Source organism: Coturnix japonica, chromosome 8 (assembly GCF_054131305.1).
Source record: "Coturnix japonica strain WE chromosome 8, WE-NBRP24, whole genome shotgun sequence".
Lineage (NCBI taxonomy): Eukaryota > Metazoa > Chordata > Aves > Galliformes > Phasianidae > Coturnix > Coturnix japonica.
Window position 1 is genome coordinate 27,130,446 of NC_140670.1, and position 21,846 is coordinate 27,152,291.

A 21,846-nucleotide genomic window follows, 5' to 3' on the forward strand; every position below is an offset into this window, starting at 1 on the left:
CAGCACTGACTTGACCCACAGCTAGCTTTAGTGCTGAGAACTGAGCACTGGGGAAATTGTTTGTGAATGCTTCCAAACACTTCATGGTATTTCAGTTTTTCACCACTGCAAAGAAAACACTGAACGAGCACCGGGTTCATTCCCTGACAATAATGTTCTTGTATTGCATTTTTCAGGAGGAGTCAGCAGGGAGAGCTAAGATCTGCTTACCATCTGGTGCCAGGACAGACCACAATATCTTAGATCTGTTCATAAATCTGGGAAGGCCTGAGCATCCAGAAAATGATCCTTAATTATAGGATATGTGAGATTCAAAATATGATAGGCAGGCATGAAATTTTTTACCTAATAGGTCGCTCCCATTTTGCCTTCAGTCGGTCATCTGCAGCCTGTTGGTAATCTGCCTTATTTTTTTTTATTTTACACATGTTGTGAAGACAAAGCAAGTTTGATATTAACTTCTACAAGAAGGTACACGATAACTTGTATCACTGTCTCCTTTCAGATAAAACTATGTATTGACTAGAGTACAGAAATCTAGTTTATACACACAAAAAAGCTAAAGAATAGAGGATACTTCAAAGAATTAGTAAACTTTGAAGCCCAGAGATTTGTACAAGCCAAATCCCATCCAAGTCTTATCAGATTTAAAGTCAGATCTGCTTTCGTCAAGCCTTGAAGGCAGAAGAGGGTCAATAGGAAACTTCTCTTTGAGCCATATATGTCCTGTTAACATCTTTCAAAAAAAGTTAATGTTATAGAGGATTTGATTTTTGCCCTTTGTTGTCTTTAAATTCACCTCAGCACAGAACTGATACAGTAATATTTCCTTGAAGTAATTCACCCAGTTATGGGAGCATAGGCAATGGCAGGGAGGCATCATTTCTGTTGGAAAACAAACAATAAACTCTTTGTAATCATTTTAATCCTTTGTGCTCTTAAGCTGAAAAAAACAGAACCATAAAGGAATCAAGGAGATGATTAAGATGTGTTTATTCAAGAAAACATGAAGCAGAAATTAAAAATTTTCTGAAAGCTGAGTTACAAAACAGCAAAAAAACATAACCCTTTTCCTTCCGAATCATGTCTCTTAAGATCAGTTAAGGAGGGTATTGATTACATTCGATTTCATGAAAAAGTAATCCTCATTAGTATCCTTTGCCTGATCTGTCCATTTCCCATAATAGGGGCCACCACTTCTAAAGCAAGATCAAGAAACAGCATTTGGGATGAAGAGCTATCTCAGACTGAGGAGGAAAGCTGAGCTGCTCCTGTGTTGTAATGAAATAATTAGAATTGGCAGCCCTGCTTGCAGGGAAGGACTCACATGGTGTTTTTCTTTCTAAGTGATGCTGAAGATTCACTTCCTTATAGTTTTTCTTTGCTGTACTGTTAGAGTGAGGCAAGATTGCCCCCTTGTTCTAGAAATAGTTCATCTAAATCAGGTGTTTGGCAGGATGGTGAAATGGCAGGTGGGAAGGGGTGGGAGGCTAAAAGCTGAGAGACTGGGGAGGTGGAAATAGTTTAAGGTGATGCAGAAGGAGAAAGATGAAGACTAAAATTGATGGGACTTGTGGAGAAGAGTATGTCCTGCAGGGAGAGGCTACCTGAAGAATAAAAGAAAATAAGGAATTTGGACCAACGGAAGAAAGAAATGATTGTCTAGCTCAGGGAAGTTTGGGGAGAAGGCGATGAAATGAGCAAAGAAATAATTGGAAGACTATTTACAGAAACATGGAATGGAAAACAATTTAAGCAATCTAGGTTTAGAATACTGATGGGTGAATGTAATGCTTTTTGGGTGTGTGTGAAATCACCAACTGCAATTGCAGTTTTTTCTTCATGCTGTAAATTCTCAGGTTCTGTAACTGTCTTATTTCATCACAGAGGAAAGGGTGCTTGTATCTTGTTTGGCAAGGCAACTTAAGTGGATACAGGAATCTCTTCATATTATGTATTTTTATGTTCACAATCTTTTGTAGCACTGTAGCATATATGTAGGGTCATATTTCATAATTTTTAGCACATAAAAAAATACTAGCTGTGCACTTTTCAAACAATGCTGCCAGCACACTGGAAATATTGTGGTCATTTGTGTGGCTTTCCAAAAAGTCTTTCATCTTGGAGGGTATGGAGGGCTGAAACTCTGACCAAAACCCAGAACTTTAGAAGTGGTTCAGTGTGCTGTGGTTTTAATTGAAATAAGTCATTTACCATTTTGCACCTTTGATACAATGCTCTCATACAGTGGTCCTAAAGATAAAGCCATTGAAGATTGTATTTGAAGGAATGAAGATAGTTTTTATCGGTGTTCTTTTAGGATCGACCACAAGGACTGAATAATGCTCCCAAAGAAATACATTTGGATGAAGATGACTGAACATGCAGATCCAAAGGCCCTTTTAGGATGCGGTGAACCTTTGGCCTTGGATGAAGAACATTCATGGATGAAAGAGCTCCAGCTGAAAGACAAAGTCTTTGCCTTTTCCCTTGAGACTTGCAGAGATGTGAAAGAGATAAAGGAAACAAAGATTTGCAGCTGAATTCTTGCAGGGTGCTGTTCTAGTGGCTGACAGGCACCCAGCCAGCCTGCCTCATTACTGTGGAATGTCACATGCTTACACCCCTTACTGTTCTCCCACAAATCCCTAAAACTCTCACATGCATTTTGACTATTTTTTCTGCTTTCTATTTGCAAATGACAATTAATTGCATAGTTTCTCTATCAAAATTGGTTCTTCTAGGACTCAAGAATATAACGTGTATCTAAGAAATTAAATGCAGAAAATACGTACTGTAATCGGTTCATAAACTTATCATACTTGTACTAGCAATTGAGGAGGTAATTAAATAATAATCTTGTTTTTCTCTAATGGCTTGTCTAAACTGAAAATACCAATAGTTCATTGAGTCAATGAACTGACATTCACAACGTGGTCAGATACAGCTACCTGGTCATTTGAATGGATTTTCTGCTCTAATATATTTAACTATGTTAAGCTGATATGAAGACATCTAGGGACTTTGTAAATTTCCTTACTAGATATTCAGTATACTTGAAACTTGGTTATACATTTGACTGTTTCACTTTTCAAAGTGTCCTTATTTTCACTTTTTACTATAAAATGCAGCTCTTATATACAGTTTTTGTTTAGATTCTTATATATGACTTCATTTCATTAACAGTGTTTGTTAGAGTTGGCCTTCAAAGTATGTCTGATACCTAAGGCATTACTACCTAATGGATTTTCATAGTTGAGAGCATGTCTGAAAATAAAGGCTACACAGAGAAATGCTGTACCGAAGTTGAAGAGCTTTACTCTGCCCACATCAGTCCCTGCAGAGGGAGACCTAATTGCTGTCACTATCGTAGAAGAAGATAGGATTCTATAATGCTGCTTGTATATCAACTCCCATGCTATAGTGCCTTTTCTGTTAGATAGGAATGTGTATTATGTTGGAATTCAGGCACCTATGGCATCTCTGCTCTGAAGTACAGCCACCAGACTGATTTTTGAAGGGGCAGACCTGAATAGTAGCAGCTGTTCTAACAAACCACCACCACCACCAAGGCATTTGCCTGCAGGAGCCTGTTGGAATGTGGATGTACACAAAGAAAACTGAGACTAAACTTTAAGATATGTAGATACTGGACAACTAAACTTTATTGTTTACTCCTGAACATTGATGTCCTGATGCTGTTTTGTTACTTCCCTGTAAGGGAAACTGTTGATCACAGCCTGAACCTCTGATTAACCATCTGATGCAAGCAACAAGTCAGCTGTGGGAGCACAGGTGAAGATAATTCAGCTGTGCTCCCAGAAGGGTTGGAGCTTAACTCCACCTCTCATTTAAGGCTGACCTCACCCCCCATTTTAGGGCTGACCACCACTAAGGTTGTGTCTCTTTCTGGAGATTTTTCCTTTGTGGTGAGCATCAACATTGGTGAGCATCCATGCTAAATGAAAGCCTCAGCATTGGTGAGTCTTTTCTTAGATACCCTCTGGCAATCCATTTACTCTGTAATTACCACTATAAACTTGTATTATTCTGACTATATGTTCTCTAATAAAAGAAACCTTTGTAAATGCTTTGATATTGAATAATGTTTATGGTGAATGTTTATGCTATTTTTCCAAGAGGAGACAAGAGGCAAAAGACATGGCTGTGTCTTAGCCTAAGCAATGCATTTCTACAGTTGTGTATGGGCTGGGCTTGACAAGTGATCATATACTAAACCGTGGGTTGACTTAATAGCAATCTGAATTGATTTTCCCACTTTCCCTTTGCCACTGAGATTCATCAGCATTGCCAGTTTTACTTGTTTCTCTCATATCACATTGTGTGTTTGTGTTGTTGCACTGTCCTCAGCAAGAATGGATTTACATCTGTTTCAGGGTCAGCTGTAATGACAGAGCCATTTTGTTTTCCTTGTGTCTGTTCTGGGCATTTTGCTGAAGGTATAAAACAGCACTCTGGTCTAGAAGGGTATGTTTTTGATCCAGCTTCATGCTTTGTTTCTAGTGTTTGAGATGTCATGTTGTGTCAAAGGTCTGTTGCTGAGTATAAATGTGAATAATAATCAGGATTAGATCAAAAGATATTTCCTTTTTCTTGTGTTTTCCAGATATTCCTGAAACACATTTTTTTATTTATTTTTTCCCCCTGGTGTTAAGCATTAGTATAACAGAAATGTTAAGTCGTAGCTTGAAGCAGTGATTGAACACCTGATGGAAGGCAGGGCCAACCCAGGCAAGCTCAGGTGCATGCAATGTACTTGAGTAACTGGAAGGGCTGGAGCCAGGATCCACTCCTTCCCAGACCTCGTTTAAGGGTATTTTTGAGCTCACAGTAGTTGCATTTGAGCAAACACTTGCTGCAGCCCGGAACCTTGCAGTTCTTGCTGCGATGATAAATTGTCAGGGGTTTTTTTTTTGTTTTTTTTGTTTTTTTTTGCCTGGGAAATCATTGTGTTCGTCTGTTTGGTCGCTAGCATGACTTTCTTTAACACTGATTGAAATTCACCATGCTTATCTACTAATGTACTGACTACTTAACTAAAGGCACTGTGAATCTATGTTAGGACAGTGAAAGAGCTTTAGAGGTGTAATTCGTTGTTTTAAAGCTGTATTATGGGGAACGATTTGCCCTTGTATGCATGCAAATAAGTTTTTCAATTATCCAGACTAGGTGTATATCAAAACAGGAAGGATGTGCGGAGTCTTAACTTTCTTTGGGTCCTAATTTTTTATCTTTGGTGCAGGAGTAGTGGGGGCACTGGTAAGGGCTCTTCCTTTGTCTTTGAATCTGACCCAAAGTGCTTGACCTTGAAGATTCTTTTGCCATAGCATTTGAGGTGGAAGAATTCAATTTTATTTTTGAGGCAATACACAAACATCTCTTGTTTAAAAACATTGAGTCAGTCTTAAATTCATATGGGGGCTTTCTTTTAACTTCTGTTTTATTCTGTTTCATTTTCTTTGTCATAGAGGCTGACAGACACTGCACACAGAGTAGATGCTTGGTATTGGGGATTCATTTATCATGGAGACAAAACATAACAAGATCCTGAGGCTGAAAGTCAGAGAATTTGATCAGGAAAGATGATGCACATTTTAAAAAGCCAAAGTATTTTATTATTGGAATGCATCATTCAGGGAATATGATAGATTTTCCATTAGTGGAAGTCTTTGATCAAAACTGCTTATCTTTCTAAAGGAAGAGCTGCCTCAAGAGCATGCAGCTTAGCCTGATGCAAGAGTTATTGACTGAGGGATTTTGTCCTTTTTTTAATGCAGAATGAGTCAGATAGGGGTACCATACTACCACAAATAGCAGCAGTTATTATAGGAACCAAGATTAAACTTTCACCACAGAGGTGATGCTAAAAGAAAAAAATATGAATGGAGCATAATGGGGCTCCTCCTTGTGCTGCTAGTATCAGAGAATGTGTATGATGCACTCTAGAGATCAGTTCATGCAGATATAAGGTTACCAATAATATTAGTGATGCCTGTTGAGGCAGATGGGCACTTTCCTGCAGGCAGGTGACTATCAGGAAAAAATTGCAGCAACTTTTAGCTTCATAGACCAAAACTACAACAACATCACAACCTCACCGAGTTCACATCCACTGCTTGATGTACATAAAAAAAAACATTCAGCAAGGGTCTCTGAATGTCAGTAGGAGTTGTTTTTCTACATGTAGGAATCCAGTGACACACCTTTGTTTCATTTCATACTCATTCCACATTAGATGCCATTTTGTTAGACTGCATCTCTGCTGCCGTCTGTCATGTGGCAGTAACATGGAGCGGGATATTGGTGGGAAGGTTCAACCTCTACTTTCATTGCTGTACCTTTTGTGGACAGCTTCGTATCTTTTAGACAGCTTACATAGATTACAACTTTTTAAGTTGTTTTTTGCATGTCCATAGGTTGTGCAGGGGGCTTTTTGTGCTTTCTGTAGTAATTCCTTGTCATGTATGTAGGCAAGTAGTGTCTCCCAGGTCTTACTCATCTGCTTTTTCCTCGATTTGGTTGCTGTGCAGAGGCAGCTGAACTGGAGAACTTTAGTGCTCAAATTTCCCATAGAGATAGCAGACAGTTATGCTTCAGTGAGAAGTTCCCTCCAGTACAAGAAGTATCAAGCTTGGTATCACATAGGTCTTGCCTTTATCCTATTTAATGATTTAACATGTCTTTAGAAATGTAGTAGCTATTAATTATATTTGAAATAATTGTTCTTTAATTCTACATATTTTCTTACTCAGAACCTTTTAAAAAAAAAAGAAAAACAAAAAAAACTTTGTCGTATATGTTTTGTAAAAACCCATAACTGCAAATATAGCTGTATTTAGACTTATAAGTGCCATACTTCTGATAGGTGAAGCTGTACAGCATTCCTGCTTCTGATAGGTGGAATCATTATGGTTTGCCATTTACTATTGCAATATGATGTAGGAGAAAGGAAAGAGTGAGGGGGAAAAAATCTACAAAGAACAGTTTTCCTTTGGATGTTGAAGAATGGTTTTCTTTTGCCATAGTAGCAGTTTGAGAACCTCATAGAGTCTACTTGCTCCTACTTTCTGCAGGGAAAGTATGAACTGTAAAGCAATGTCGACACTGATACCAAGCATGGTAGTTCTGCCCGTTTTGTTGTCTCTTTGTTCTGTTCCAGCATGCCCGTAGCATGTCCTGGGATGCTTTGAAGTCAACTTTCTTTGTGTTGTATGAGACCGAGCTGCGGTTCTGAAGATAACTGTGATTGTGCCGTCTCTGTGTTCTGCTTTGTAACAAGCCATATGATCTCCTCATTATGAGAAATGTCACATTTTGGTACTTTCGCCTTTGTATGAACCTTTATATACTGTTGCTCTTCAATAGTGCTTCTAAAGACTATGTGCTTCAGAGCCAAACACCTTGATTATTTCATGCTTCTACTTTCAAACAAGGGTGAAATATAATTTTTTAAAAGAGCTGGACAAAGGCTGGAATCCTGTGATCTGTTTATTCATCTTAGTACTTGTTGCTATCCAGAAACCTTGTATGAGGCATTCAAGGGCATTCTGAAGTTAAACATGCAAATCTGGAGGAAGTCCTACATCCCCAGGAATTCTACCTTGTTTCTCCTGAAGTTTCTATCAAACTCAGCTTTTGCTCTCTCAGTTTCATCACTGATTTTGAATATTCTGAGGTGAGATGACAAGGGAAGACTTTGTCTTATTTTATGATTTAACTTTTATGTGATACTTGCATAGTTGAGTTTGAATAAATGTGAATATCTGGAAAGGAATGAAGTGGTTTTTAATAGCCACAAATTCATAGATTTTATCCAGAGAACATTGTCAGCAAAGTTTTCTGTTCACACTGAAATCAACATATTTCCATGATCTTATTTTTTTCTTCCTTTTTCTCTCTCACCTCCCTTTCCTATTCCCCAGACTTCATTGCCTCGTCACAAGTTATTCACTTTGAATAAGTAGCCATAAGAAGAGAAGGAGACAGAAGTGATAGTCAGGTGATAAGCTTCGTTTTGTACCAAGTCATACAATTTAGTTTTCAGATAACAACAACAAAAAGCCAAACCCAAAACACAATGTAGGTTGTCAAAAAGCTGGCACTCTAAATACCAGAAAATATTAACATCTATTGTCAGGAAAAATAAAAAGTATGAATCACTCTGTCTCTATGACACATTTCAAAACTGCTATACACAGCACAAATTATAGTGTGTTTGATGGTATCAGAGATAATAGCCCTTGAGAGTTTGTCTCGAGCGCCCAGCTTTCCTACTAAAAGGGTTCAATTGTCTTGGCTTACAGTATAGTGCTTTAGAGAAAAGATGAAGGTTCTCTGAGGTCATCTTTGCTAAAAAATAAAAGCTGAGCCAGAATTATTGTTAATAACTTCACTTAAAGGAAAACAGCTTTGTGTGTTGTGCATTACATTTTTACTGCTAAACATATGATATCTACCTGTAAAAAAGGGGGGGATCTATTTCCTTAGTGTCTTACAGCATGTTTCCACAGTATGATCTTTTTTTACTGGTGATGTGCTACACAGTCTTACCTTTTAATGAATTTCTGTTTTCAGATTCCTCATAAGCATATCAGGAGTATCCCTGTGCTTGGCAGTCAAGTGGGTCCTAAACAGAGGAGTCAGAAATATATTCCAGCCTTTCTTTAAATAAAAGACTCACTTGTCTGAAAAGCTTAGGATTAATTGCCCTCCTTTAGAAATACCACTGCATTCAATTTTTATTTGTATTTCTTTTTTTGCATTGCCCTTAGCTGATGGCTTCCTGTGCTGAAAGGGTATATGGAAGCAGCTTTACTGAGAACTGTAGGAAATGGCAGTCTTCCACTAGGTGGGCACTGGTAGCCAGCATCTTGTTTCATTTCCACGGAGAACAGTAAGAGGTGACAAGTACTCTGACTAGTATGGTTCTTCATGGAAATTCTGGAACAAAGCGGGGGAGGGGGGGTTGGTAGTCTTGTGTGTTATTTGAGTTACTTTAAAGAAAGCATAATTGAAATAAGTGCAAGGTAAAAATTTCACTCATACTAGAAGGAAAGGCACTCTGATATTGGTCATGTAATTATTTGATTTCTTGGTCTTGTGGAAAGATAGATTAATTTTTGCTTTTAATGCTGGTATTTACTTTAATTGCAGAGGTGTGCGTCCTGCCTCCATAACAGAGTGTTTGATAGAAGGGCCCCTGTGGAGGGGATTGTTGGGTAGGGGGTGGTTACAAATTCCATGTGGTTATTGAAACTGAAATGGAGCAGATACCGAGAGAGAGAGAAGGGTGTAGAATATCTTAAGATGTACTTGTTAATATATTAATCTAATTGGATTTAAAAAAAAAAAAAAGTAATTGTAAGTTAGAGAGAACTTAAATACTTATAGATTGCCTGGCATACGGTATGCATCTTTGAAGAGAAAAAAGACATTCTTAAAATGTTTTTTAAGCAGGCCTGTCTTAAGCGTCTCTGGGGTTAACTGTAGTGCTAAAATAATGTAAGCAGAAGTCTTAATTACGTTTTGTTCAGGTTGTGCTCATGATTACAATGTCTCAGTTGCCTCTAGCAGTTCATTAAGGGATGCTAATACTATGCAACTTATCCTTTGTTCTCTTGACCCTGCCCATCTAAAGCAACTGAAAAGAATGGCAAGTTGCTGATTCTGTTCAGTTCTCCTCTTGACCAGCTGGACTGTGTCCCTTAAGTCAAGGAGTTAAGTAACCTCCTTATGCCATTAGACACAGATCTGCAAAGGGCTCAGCTGAGTGTACAGTTACAGCAAATCCTTTTCCCTTAAGCTAGTCAACCTGAAGACATTTGCTATGGACATGATGAAAGTGGAATGGGATGTAATACAATTCTTTTCTTTCTCTGATGTGATCTTAGTTGTGTTCAGTAAGTTCTATTTGGGCTCTTTTCTCCTATGAAAGAGCAGAAGATGAAGCTTAGCTAAAGTCCAATAATGGTAAAAGGGCAAATAATGTTCTTTTGAGGTTTGAAGATGCATGTGGGTACGATGATGCAGTGTGGTAGAATGACTTCCCAAGTGGAGTGACATAAGCGGGTAAAGGCAGGTAAATAGGTTGGAAATACAGAATTTGGATCAAATAGTATTAAAAGAACACATCTTGTCTATATAGGTATAATTTCCACCATGATTTTATGGTTGGTTTTGGTTGTTTATGTTGGGTTTTTTGTTTTTTTTTGTTTTTTGTTGGGTTTTTTTACTACTTTTCTTCCACACTGAAATTACTGCTGGAGATACCATTCAGTCTGCCACTGGCATCAGTGCTCCTCAGTATCTTGTCTGTTTGGGTCAATCTGTGTGTCATGAAAATATAGTTTTTAGAGTTGTAAGCACAAATGTTTTGTAAGAACATTTCAGAGGATAGCTTTTGCTGTCAGAAATTGTGTTTGTGTAAACTGCTGATGACATAAGCAGCATCTTGGGTAACATAGCCCGAAAATGAAGCTGCTAAGAAATCTTCAAATTAAATGCAGTTGTGTCCAGGAGGAAGTCATTTGTATTAGAAATTTTACAGTAGCTTACTGCGCAGGCTTGGCAGCCTACACTCCTTTTGTTCTCTGTTATGTTAACATTATTATTTGGGAACCAGAGTCAAACACTTATGTTGGGTAACAGTTATGAGTACTTGACATAATGTCAGTAAAATGTGTTGTTTTCTTTATATAATTAGAATTTTGACAGGAAAGAGAGGAAGAGGCACAAAATGAGAAATTAGTTATTTCCTGTGCCTCTGTCATTGCCTGCATTAGACTTCACCGATGCATTTTGCATGATCTCATGGCAGCCCTTCACAGCAGCCTGATCTCTGCCAGGTTAAAGGCAGGATGAGTGAAAATAAGGAGCAATGAGAGAGAAACGTTGCAGGTTGGAATAGTAAAGCTTTTACACTTTCAAAGCTGCAAGAAGTCTGGTTTCTTGTGAAGTCTGCTGGTAAATGTTATTTGGGTAATTACATTAATAGTAGAAAATATACCTAGAAAAAAATTAATTGTTGCTTAAGTATCATCAATATTCCCTTCTGAGTTTTATTTTAAAGCTCGGTTGTTTGTGGTTGGTGGTTGTTGTTTGGTTTTGTTTATGCATTTTGCATCTGTAAGCTTTATATATTTATTATTTTTTTTTAACTTTCAAGTAGAAAGTGAGGCAAATTAGCAGGTTTTTGCACCATAGGTAGAACAAAAGATATGCACAGCTCTATGGAAACCTCACAAAGATTTCCTGAAAAATCATAGCATCATACTAACATCAGCACAGAATCCAACAGATGTAACTGACAGCTCTATAATTTCACTTTCCAGCATAATATTCTTGGTTCCTCATAGAAATGCAAAATGAATTCTTGCTAACAAATGTACAGTGTTGTAGGTATTTACATTTTCCTTACTAATGAACTTAAAAGTTGACAGAAAGAGGATCAAATCACATATGTCTTGCTAAATGTCACCAAAAAAAGGAAAATTATTATTATAAATCAAATCTGTCCATTTCAGATTGTATTCTGTAACATTCAATTTGTTTTCTCTGAATTAGTCATGTGAAAGGCACTGGAAAATGGGTGTTAAAGTCATTCTTATCCTGCAAGAAGTGTATTTAAACTCACTGATATTTTGTGATAGCAGCATAAAGAGAAGAAAATAATTGTATCTTGTCAGATAGGAATACCTTATAGTTTAACCAGAAAGCAAACATAAACTTATTTCTTTGAGATGTTTACAAGCTGTCAAAAATTAAGTCATAGGAGAATAATTCTAGTTCATAAATAAGTACATAAGATCAGATAAATAAATTGATACGATTCCATGAATTCATATAGAGCGCTTCTGTTCTCTTTCTTGGCCTGTTCTCTCTTCCCTTTTAGGGTTGTTCTTCCATTGGCTGAATGTTTAGCGAGAGGAATATATAAAATGTAGGATTTATGAGAGCCTCTGACATTTATGGTATTTTTGATTAACACTTTTATTAGACTTGTCTGAAAAATAATTCATTATTTCAGTTTTTCTTTGTAGTTCTCTAAAAAGCAGCCACAATCATCAAATAGATCATGGCATGTAATAAAAGCCATACAGCCAGTAGTAGAACATACTGTCATATAACCATTAAGACTGTTCTAGGAGCCAAAATGTTGGAACTAAAAGTATTTTTAATGACTTGAAATTGCTTGAAGTGCTTTCTGAGAGTAGAAGGGTGCTGATTTATTTATCTAGTGTACTTAGCTAAATTAATTTGGATAGAACTACTTTGGTTTTAATCCTCTTACAGTGAAATTTATGTTAATATTTTTAGATGGTGCATCATTTTCTCTGAAGGGTAGAGTTGAATGATACTGGTCTGAGCATTGTCATTAAGTAAGAAAACGTGAATAAACTAGCCAAAAAAAGCATTAAGGACTTCAATCTTACCTGAACAATAGTCATAATTTTTAAAAGTGACCTTGCAAGAAATGCAGCATTTCGGTATTATTTTCTCTTTTTCTGTTCAATTAGTCACTTAGAATGACTAAAGTCAGCAGTGCGAGTGCATCAGCAGGCATTTAAGCAATAGTTTAAGTTCTATATGCTTAAATTTATTGTTCCATATTTCTTTTCTCTTTTGTGGCTTTTTTTGTTTTTCTTTTTTTGCACTGAGTCCTTCAGGCATCCAAGAGTGACCAGCTCTGAGCTGTTGCCTGTCCCTGTTCCACAGCCTGATGAAGGTGGAGGCTTCCGCTCTGTCCTACTTGCTGTTTGTTACGGTTTCATATTCTAAAATTGATTTTTTTTTCAATTCTACATTGTTATAAAAATTACTGAGTGGAAGTGTGTTAACCTGAATGTTGTAGGTGTAATGAGAAAGATAAAGGACTTGATGTTACTGACAGTAGTCTACTAGGTGAAAACAGACTGCTCAGCTGGGTTTATCTCCTTGATATCACTTTTTTTTTTTAAAATTTTCTTCCTTATTTTACATTTCACGTTGTCTTGTATGTGAATCTTGGTACCTTAGTATCCGTGCTTCTTCCTCATTAACTGCGATGGTGATAAAGATTGTTTTTATCACTGAGGGCAGCTTGTACCAAGACCTTTTCCTGTAATACCTTGTAGCTCACACAGACTAACTTTGCTCAGTACTCTGACTTCTTTTCTCGCCTCTTTCTGAACATATTCATTAGTTGGATCCTTGCTGCAATCACTGTAGCGCCTGAATGTCTTCCATGAACATCTTTTCCTCCACAGATAGATTGACCTGTTGGTCAATAAAGGCTTTGCTGTGTACATCTTATTGTTCTCTTAGGTCTGACTCTAGTAAAACAGAGCAATCCCCTGATTTCAAAATAAGTCTGAAAGGTTATTTTTCCTTGTTTCTATTGACTCTTGATTACAGATTACCCACTGCCAAGCTGCAACACGTTCTTTTGGCAAAAATCATTGTATTTTGCAGCCCAGCTTAGGTTGTTTGTTCTCAGAGTCTGGGCACTAGGGAAACTATGCAAGTCTTACAGAAATTGTTAACAAAAAAAGCCTGCTCCTGTTGTTGAGTGTCACTTTTACCATTCATTGATCATGGTCTAGAAAGTCCAGACAGAAATATACCCCTGTGATGATATATACATATGTAGAGTATTTAGGTAATATAAACAGAATGGTCTGAGAGCAAGAAATTCCCATCACTGTGATATTTATCAATCTAATGTTTGTTTCCCCTTATTTTTCCCCACCTGTATAATGTTTAAATAAAAAAATAAAATCTGGTGGGCGGGGGAGGGAAATGTTTAAAGTATATCTTTATCTTATCGAAGAATGGAGAACTGTGTATTTTTTCTATGAATCACGTGAATAAATTTCTGAACATTTAACTGGAAGGATAGAAATTAAAGGCTTAAAGTTTTTTTCAGAGAACTTAAAATAATATTTGTTCAAACAGTGTGGAATGCTTTGTATCTTCTATTTGGAAACTCTTGTTTTCTTAAAGTTTAACTGCAGAGTGACAAAACATCAATGAACGGTGTTGTGGAAGATGTTAGTGATTTCTACAAAAGTCTGCTGGAATGTGTTACCTTTCAGTTTCTGTGTCTTCTGTTTGAGTGTTTTCCAGGCCAATAAAAACCTTCCGTTATCATCTCGCTCCTAACTGAAGGTTATTATGGCAGGTTGTGCTCAATTGTTTCCTCCTACATTCATGCACTGTGCAAACTCTGCTGGAACAGCAGTACCCAGGAACCTGCTTCTAAGTGCAGAAAAGGAGGTGAACACCACAGAGGTGTGTGAGAGTTGACTTCTGCTTTTCTTCATTAGAAAAGATTTATTTATTATTTAAGTCCTGCTTACACAAAATTTCACTCACAAGCCTGTTCATTTTCTGCTCTCTAGGAAAATAAATATTGCCTGGGTAAAATACAGGTATTTTATATCACTGTTGAACTAGAAAACAGAGTCCAGGAACAGCTGTCAGGCAAACAAGACAAAAGAAATAGCAATCTTCATGCTAAAATCTAGTTGTAAACAACTATTTGACTAGTGTGACTAACACAGAAGGTTAGTTTGGGACAAATTAGCCCCTGGGCTGCACGCTAGCAAAGCAATACTTAGTTTAAAGTTAACCGCTGGATGGTTACTATAGTGGCTTATGGTATTTTAAGCCTTCAGGATCAGACCCTATCAACTGCACCTTCAACCTGAACACATTCTTGTAACTCCCCCCCAACTGCCTGAGCAGCCCACCGAATGAGTCAGTCAAAATCCTGCTCTTAAAACAAGGTGTATGGATTCAGATAGGTGATTTTTAAAGGGACTGGAATAGAAGGTAGTATAGTCTAAAACTAATATGTTGAGTCTTGGTTTTTTTTGTGTGTGAGAAAAATAATTTACAGTAATTTTTGCAGCAGTGTGCCCTCAGTACATGTGATGTGACACACGTTGCAGGCGGGACTTTCCTTTGGCCTTTGTGCTAATATTTCAGCACTTTGATTAAAAAGATTTTCACAAGTATGCTAAGAACCTCAGACACTCGGCAGCTTTGAGACCAGAAAAGAAAACTGAGGCTCAGGTGCAGTAGAGTGAATGCGTCTAAAATTAATCAGGGCTGATGACTTTACTTCTGTACTGTTTGTGATATTCAGTATGTCCTTTCATCAATATAAGAGATGCACCATAAAAGAGAGCAACCAAGAAGATACTGCTGGGACTGGCACAGACCGCCTGGAGCTGTGTATGCTCTATTCCAAGAGGTGACTAAGGCCAGGTTGGATCAGGCCCTGGGCAGCTGATCTGGTGCCTGGTCTATGTAGGTTGGCAACCATGCATGCAGTTGGGGCTTAGTAACTAAAAGATATTTGAGGTTCCTTCCAACCTGAGCTATTCTTTTATTCCATCTTTCTATTAGTTAAAGAAGTTGGGATGCAAGCAGTTGTGTGACTTTTGTTTTATTAGGAGCGATCTCTTATTTCTCTTTTTTTTTTTTCACTTCTTGCTTTAAGCTCAGCTCCTGTTGGTTCAGACCCATGCATGTTTCTGCCTCTGAGGTTGGCAGCCTGGGCCCTGCTCCTGCAGGATTAGTCTGCCAAAGCTCTGGTTCTTTGTTATTGCAGAAATTGGCAGATGGAGGTGCTAATAGCTAGAGACAAGGTTGGAGACAGGATTCTGCTTACTTCAGGAAAAAACCCTATAGCTGAAGCCCAAGCTGACAGCCCCTTTTGAACAGGAAAAGTGTTTGAGTCACCCAAGCGGCTTCTGTCAATTCAGGGGTAAATGTGGGGAGTTTGCCTGGCCTCTGTTAAATTTTCTTGCCAGTAATTTTGTGCCTCTTTGTCACCATGAGGAATATGAGGAATTTTCTCCTTTCTCTGCAAACACCTTTCATTTCCCTTTTTGAAACGTAAGCTCCAGCTTCTGAAGGTGCATCATGACAAACATTACTTGATGCTTCACTTTCTATGAACATAGTGAACTCATGGCATGACTGTGTTTAGAGTATGAAGAGCACGTACTCCTAACCAGAAGCAAATGTCAGTCTATTTCTGATAAGCAATTTCCTTTAATCCTTCATAAAACCCAGAGTACAGGGACAATTCTTTCTATTGCTTTTCATCAAGAGGCTCCCATCCATTAAGCTGTATGAAGGAAGAAGGGATTCAGTTCCTATGTAGGATAAGTACTGATTTGCTTTTGAGTATTCTCAGTAATGTATGTGTATGCAGATAAAATTCATTGCGATATCCTACTTAAGCTTTCATTTATGGCATTTATTCTAGCTTTTAAACTTGCAATAAGTTTTCAGTGTATTCAATGCCATTCAGAATTTAAAAGATATTTGACATATGTTGAACCAGTTATTGCCTTCAATTCAAAAATGGCTTTAATGATAACCTGTTAAGTTCTAGAAAAGGTTCACTATGAACAGACTTATTATTACCAGAGTTTATGTGCATTTTTCCTGGCATGCTACCTACACACTTAACAGTCAACTGCAACTATAAATTATCTTGTAAGATCTTAGAGGATATCAGGAACACTTAAAAATGTCCCTCATTAGAGTATTTTGAGCTTTACTATTTATTATCAACTAGCTGTAATACATTATCAACTAAAAAGGCCACGTACCTTGTTTAATTAGTTGTAGGAAAAAAATCTGCATATAGGAGTAGAGAACAATTATACAGTAAGCAGCTTCTTCATGACTGTAGGGTAACTTACTTAGCCTTATTGCATTATTATACTTGCATGTTATAACTTGTGATTTATGCAGGTGTCTTTCAAAAGAAATGGTCAAGAGCTGTTTTAATGTGGGATTTTTTGTTTGTTTGTTTTTGGGTGTTTTTTGTTTGTTTTTTAATTTGGGGGTTATGAGAAATTCCTTGAAAGGAGGATATTATTGCATAAATTTCATAAAATGCCTGTCAAAGTCAAAACTTTGTCAAAGTGTCAAAAGGCACTGTGCTTTGTTTAACTCTGTATTTTTAGTATCCAGAGTTACTGAACCAGACTTTGCTTAATTAATAACTATAGGATGTGAGGCAGTTCCAGTGCTGCTTTTTCTATTAGCTTGCAATTTCCTTTAGGAAATGAGAAAACTGGGGGAGGGGGAGGCATGGCTGCTGAGAATAAATGGGGTACCACTGTACGTTGCCAAATTCATTTGAATAAGTTAACAAACATGGATTCTAAATTGAGTAAGTTTAATTCCATAACTCTTACAACACAGTTTGTAGGAAGAGCAAACAAGAATTGTTGAGAGAAATGTGGTGTGAGATTAGGGAAATCGAGATCATTTCATAAGATTTGTTAAAATAGAACTCCAATTCTAAATTCCAATTGGTAGTTTGTCACTATCAAGTCTGTGTTTATGTAAGATATATTTCAAATTTGCTTTTTTGGTGTAATCTCCCTTGTTTTCATTGGATTTGTATTGTATCCCTGAAACCTGTATCTACAACCCTGAATGTTAAGGAGTTCTTAAGTGTCAGTCTTGTCTTTGAGAAGTTAATTTTGTTTGCCGCTGAAAAAATCTGCCATGCAAGTATAAATTGCTGAAGCCTGTGGCTATTTTGTCCACTGACATCTTTTTAACTATTAAGATAGAACTTGGTTTAACACTTCTTAACAATTTTCTTCTTTCTGAAGAGCAGATAATCTTGTCATACACTTTTAAAACTAGATTACAAAAAGAAATTGACGTTACTTAAGTGAGCAAAAGTCAAATAAATTATTAAGTCAGTATAGTTATGTTCTGAATCTGTATTTTAAATGCTCAGGTTCCAGGAGGCTATAATTTATATGTGCATCTGTAGTTAAGCCACAGAAACATACAATCATAGTTGGGTTAGAAGGGACTTTTAAAGGTTGTCTGGTCCAAATTCCCTGAAATGAACAGGAACAGATACAGCTCCATCAGGACTGATCTTGGGTGATAATCTTTAATATCAAAGATTTATCATTTATGCAGGTATCAGTTTATAGCATACATCTTCTTGTTTGTTTTTAGTTTGGTGCGTGTGTAAGCACATCTGAAATTATTTCTTGTCCTTTTCTAACATGTGCTGCTGAGTTCATTTGAGTGTGTCTTGTTATTAAGCATCTTTATTAAAGTCACCTTTTAATTTCCTGAGTTAATTAAAAGATTTTTTTTGCTATTTTCACAATCTCCCTGGTTGTGTGACAGTTAGTACCCTTTATTCATTTGATTTCTTGTAATTTATCACCCTGTCAGTGGAGCTGTTGAACCTATTACTTTGTATTTAAAAATTAGCAATGAGTGACTGAAACAAATGATCATAGAATTATTCAGGTTGGGAAAAAACCTCAAAGATCATCAAGTACAACCTCAGCCTAACCATAGTACCTTAATTCTAATAATCCTCTGCTAAATCTTAGCTCTGAGCATCATGTCCAAAAGGCTCTTAAACACATCCAGGGATGGTGACTCAACCACCTCCCTGGGGAGCCTATTCCAGTGTTTAACTACCCTTTCTGTAAAGAAGTGTTTCCTAACGTCCAACCTAAACTTACCTTGGTGCAACTTGAGGCCATTTCCCCTCATTCTGTCACCAGTGGGAAGAGACCTGCCCCATTCTCACTGCAAGCACCTTTCAGATACTGGAAGAAAGCAATAAGATCTTCCCTCAGCCTCCTTTTTCCCGGTCTAAACAGCTGCAGCTCCTTCATCCTCTCCTCATAGGTCTGATTTTTCAAGCCGTTCATAAGCCTCATTGCCCTTTTCTAGACCTGCTCCAGTACCTCCATGTCCTTTTGGTACTGAGATGATGTAATAATAGTTAGCATGTATTTGTAAGTGGTATGAAAGTATTACCTTAAATTCATACTGAACACAGGTATTGAATGTATAGCAACATCTCATCCTGTCAGTCTTTGTCAAGGAAGTAGTATAATGAAAGGTATCAGGTTAGATAAAATTTTGCTTAATATCAAACATGTAACTAGTGCAGAATTGGTTGTTGTTTTGTTGATGTTGGTTTTGATTTTTGGTTACTTTTTTTTTTTTTCTTCCAGCATTATAAGTTTAGTCAAAACTAGGAGAACAGAACCCCCTGAGTTATTTTTGTGCCAAATTTACTATTGGCTAATTATCTGCAGAGTCAATATATACCCATATGCATGCACAGCTGAATGAGAAGCCAAAAATTGACTACATCCAGTTTTGATGTGAAGTTTTAATAAATCTGACACATGGGTGAGATTTAGGTAGTCATCAAATGTCTCTCCATGGAGACACAGATTTCAGCAGAGCCTAAGTAATAAGTGAACTCATAGCACTAAATGAAGACTGCTTCTCTGTGTTGGTGAAACCTGAAACATTCAGAACAGCTTCTGGTCCAAAAGGAGAAGTTCAGTGAGTTGATGTAACCTTCAGGGCAAAACAGCAGAGAAATGTGGGCAAGGACATTTTGTAGCTTATGCATCTAAATTATGATAGTGTCCGAAGCATTAGGAAACCATGGTAGATCTCATTCTTCCAGCAGTGGTCTCCTATCCCTTAAGTAAATTCCTCAATTAGTGTACTATAAAGTAGTAACATTCAGGTGCGCTATCCCACTTAGAATTAAATATTCATCAACAGTTAATGTCTGACCATCACCAGGTGTTATGGCAGACACCAAGGCTACTTCAATTTCTTTTCCTAAAACAAACTGAGGACCATTATCCATATTTCTCCCTTTCATGGAAGTACTTGCATGATTGTTTGATCTTGCTTCTGTCTTCTTTCTTAATCTGTTCTCAAGTCAAAGAATTTTTAAATAGGAATGCCTACTTTACTAGCCACAGCATGAGCCTATGATCATATTCTTGCATATGAAAATTAACTGAAAGATAAGCTGTATGATTATTTTGCTGCAATAGGTACCAGCAAGAAACTGAATGTAAAGGCAGGATGTCTACATGCAAAATAAATGTCTTTCAGAATTTTCATACCTTCAAGTCTTTCTTAAGAGTAGCCACAAACAATGTAATAGGCGTATCTTGAACCTGGAAAGCAGTTCAACATGGGCTTACTCATCTTGGTAAAATATTTAGAAGTAGAGTGAGATGCCTGAAGTTTGTATGACAGAAGATATGTTGAACTAGTTTAAACACACACTGTATACTAGTGACTACAAGTTCTATTTCTGTTATATACAAATTTATTATCATTCATTTGATTTAGTTTTATCACAGGGCTGTTCTTCTATTGAACCAACTTTATACAGGCATTTCTCTTTCTTCTCATTCCTGTGGAAAAACATGTTGGCTGGAGAGGGAATCTCTTGAAATGTCATTTATTTATTTCTGAATTGACTCAGAACTGAGTGTGTCACTTTCATAAGAGAAGACAGAAAATTTCTTTCTGAATTTCTGAGTAAATTAATTCTTGAATCTTACTGGATAAATGAAGACAAGTCACCATTTTCTCATAGGCTGTCATGGTGGTAAAATGTCAAGTGATTAAATGGTCTTCCACTCAATGCTGTGAATACAGTTTGATCATTTGTTTCCATTTAGGAAGCTGGAATTAGGCCATAAGTAGCTGCATCAGTTCATTCTGTTTTTTCTTGGCCAAATACAAATTGCATGCCTGCAGTTTTTAAAGTGAGCTTATTGCCAAATATTTGATTTTAGTATTGATTAAGAATAATCTTAAATATATATCCTTAAGATTTATAAACTATGTCCTATGGAGAAACTTAAAAATCTGTAGGTAGATTAGAGACTTTATGAATCGACACTTAAAATTTGTTTTATTTGGTATTTAATATACTGAAACCGCTTCTTTATTAAAATAATAATGTTTGATTTATTGCTGAATGTTGCAAAGCAAATACTTAACACTGAATATAGTTATATTCCTGTACATTGATGAAATTGTATTAGAGAAAATATTGTCTTTTGTACTGTCTCCAATACAGCTTTTTAATATTTATTTCAAATTTTTAGAAATTTTTTAGAAAAAAAAATGCAGTGACCAACCATAAAAAAAAAAAAGAGAAATATATATATATGTATATGCTGCTTTAGCTTTGTTCTTCAAAAGCAGTAGTTAAAGCCTTGCAAGTTTGTGTCCCCAATAATTACATGTAACAAAGTCATTGATGGTTACTCATAAAATCATAGGATAGATTGGGTTAAAAAGGGACCTTAAAAGCCATGAAGCTCCAACCTCTTTGTCATAGGCAAAGAAACCTCCCAGTAGGCTGCCAAGACATAATCTTTAGCATTTTGGGGATGGGAATTCCTTAACTTCTCTGGAAGCTCTGGAGCACCATAGCTATGGAACCTTGGCGCTGTCAAAAAAGAAAACAGAACTAGAAATATGTGCTGTAAAAATCTTGTTATGTATTAAATACAAATTGGAAAATACGACTAGTTCCTGCCAGATGAGATTATGAACTCAGAAAATTTTACAGTCTATTTTTGCAGTTGATTTGCTGGAAGCTAAGACATTGGTTTTCAATCTGAAGTATGCAAAAACTGGTACAAGAGGAAAAAATTTCACATCTTTTCTAAATAACTTCTTTTTCTAACATGCATAAAGAATTTACTGTGTAATTAATGATGTCAGCGTTATGCCTTCTTCAGCTTGACTTGCATAAGCTCTGACATTCAGGAATAATGTGGCCTTCCTAAAGTGATATTCATTGAATGTTTTCATCTCATATGCCTGTGAGCAAGAGTTTGGGAGGACTGCATTACTCATAAATATGAGCAATGTGTGAGTTCTATAGATCACACAAAACAATCATCAATAAAAAGCTCTGTGGATCACATTGCCATACATTATGCATATGACACATGTTTCACACAGGGGGAAAAAAAAGAGTATTTAAAA

General features: G+C 36.8%; 1 protein-coding gene across 8 annotated transcripts in view; it reads left to right on the forward strand.

Annotated features, from left to right (window-relative positions):
• The window catches only part of ATRNL1 (attractin like 1), a 402,227-nt gene that overhangs the window by 313,384 nt on the left and 66,997 nt on the right, over positions 1 to 21,846 (forward strand). Inside the window, exon 27 of one of the 8 annotated variants that reach the window (XR_004307738.2) lies at positions 2,321 to 2,459. The exons of 5 other annotated variants lie outside the window; for them this stretch is intronic. Coding sequence is in view for 2 of the 3 variants with exons in the window: in XM_085555298.1 (XP_085411424.1) it covers positions 2,321 to 2,380 (60 nt within the window). In the remaining variant the exon portion in view is untranslated. Of the gene's footprint in view, positions 1 to 2,320; positions 3,294 to 21,846 lie in introns of those variants that run through there. 2 more of the 8 variants (XM_085555298.1, XM_085555300.1) reach the window with 2 other exon arrangements.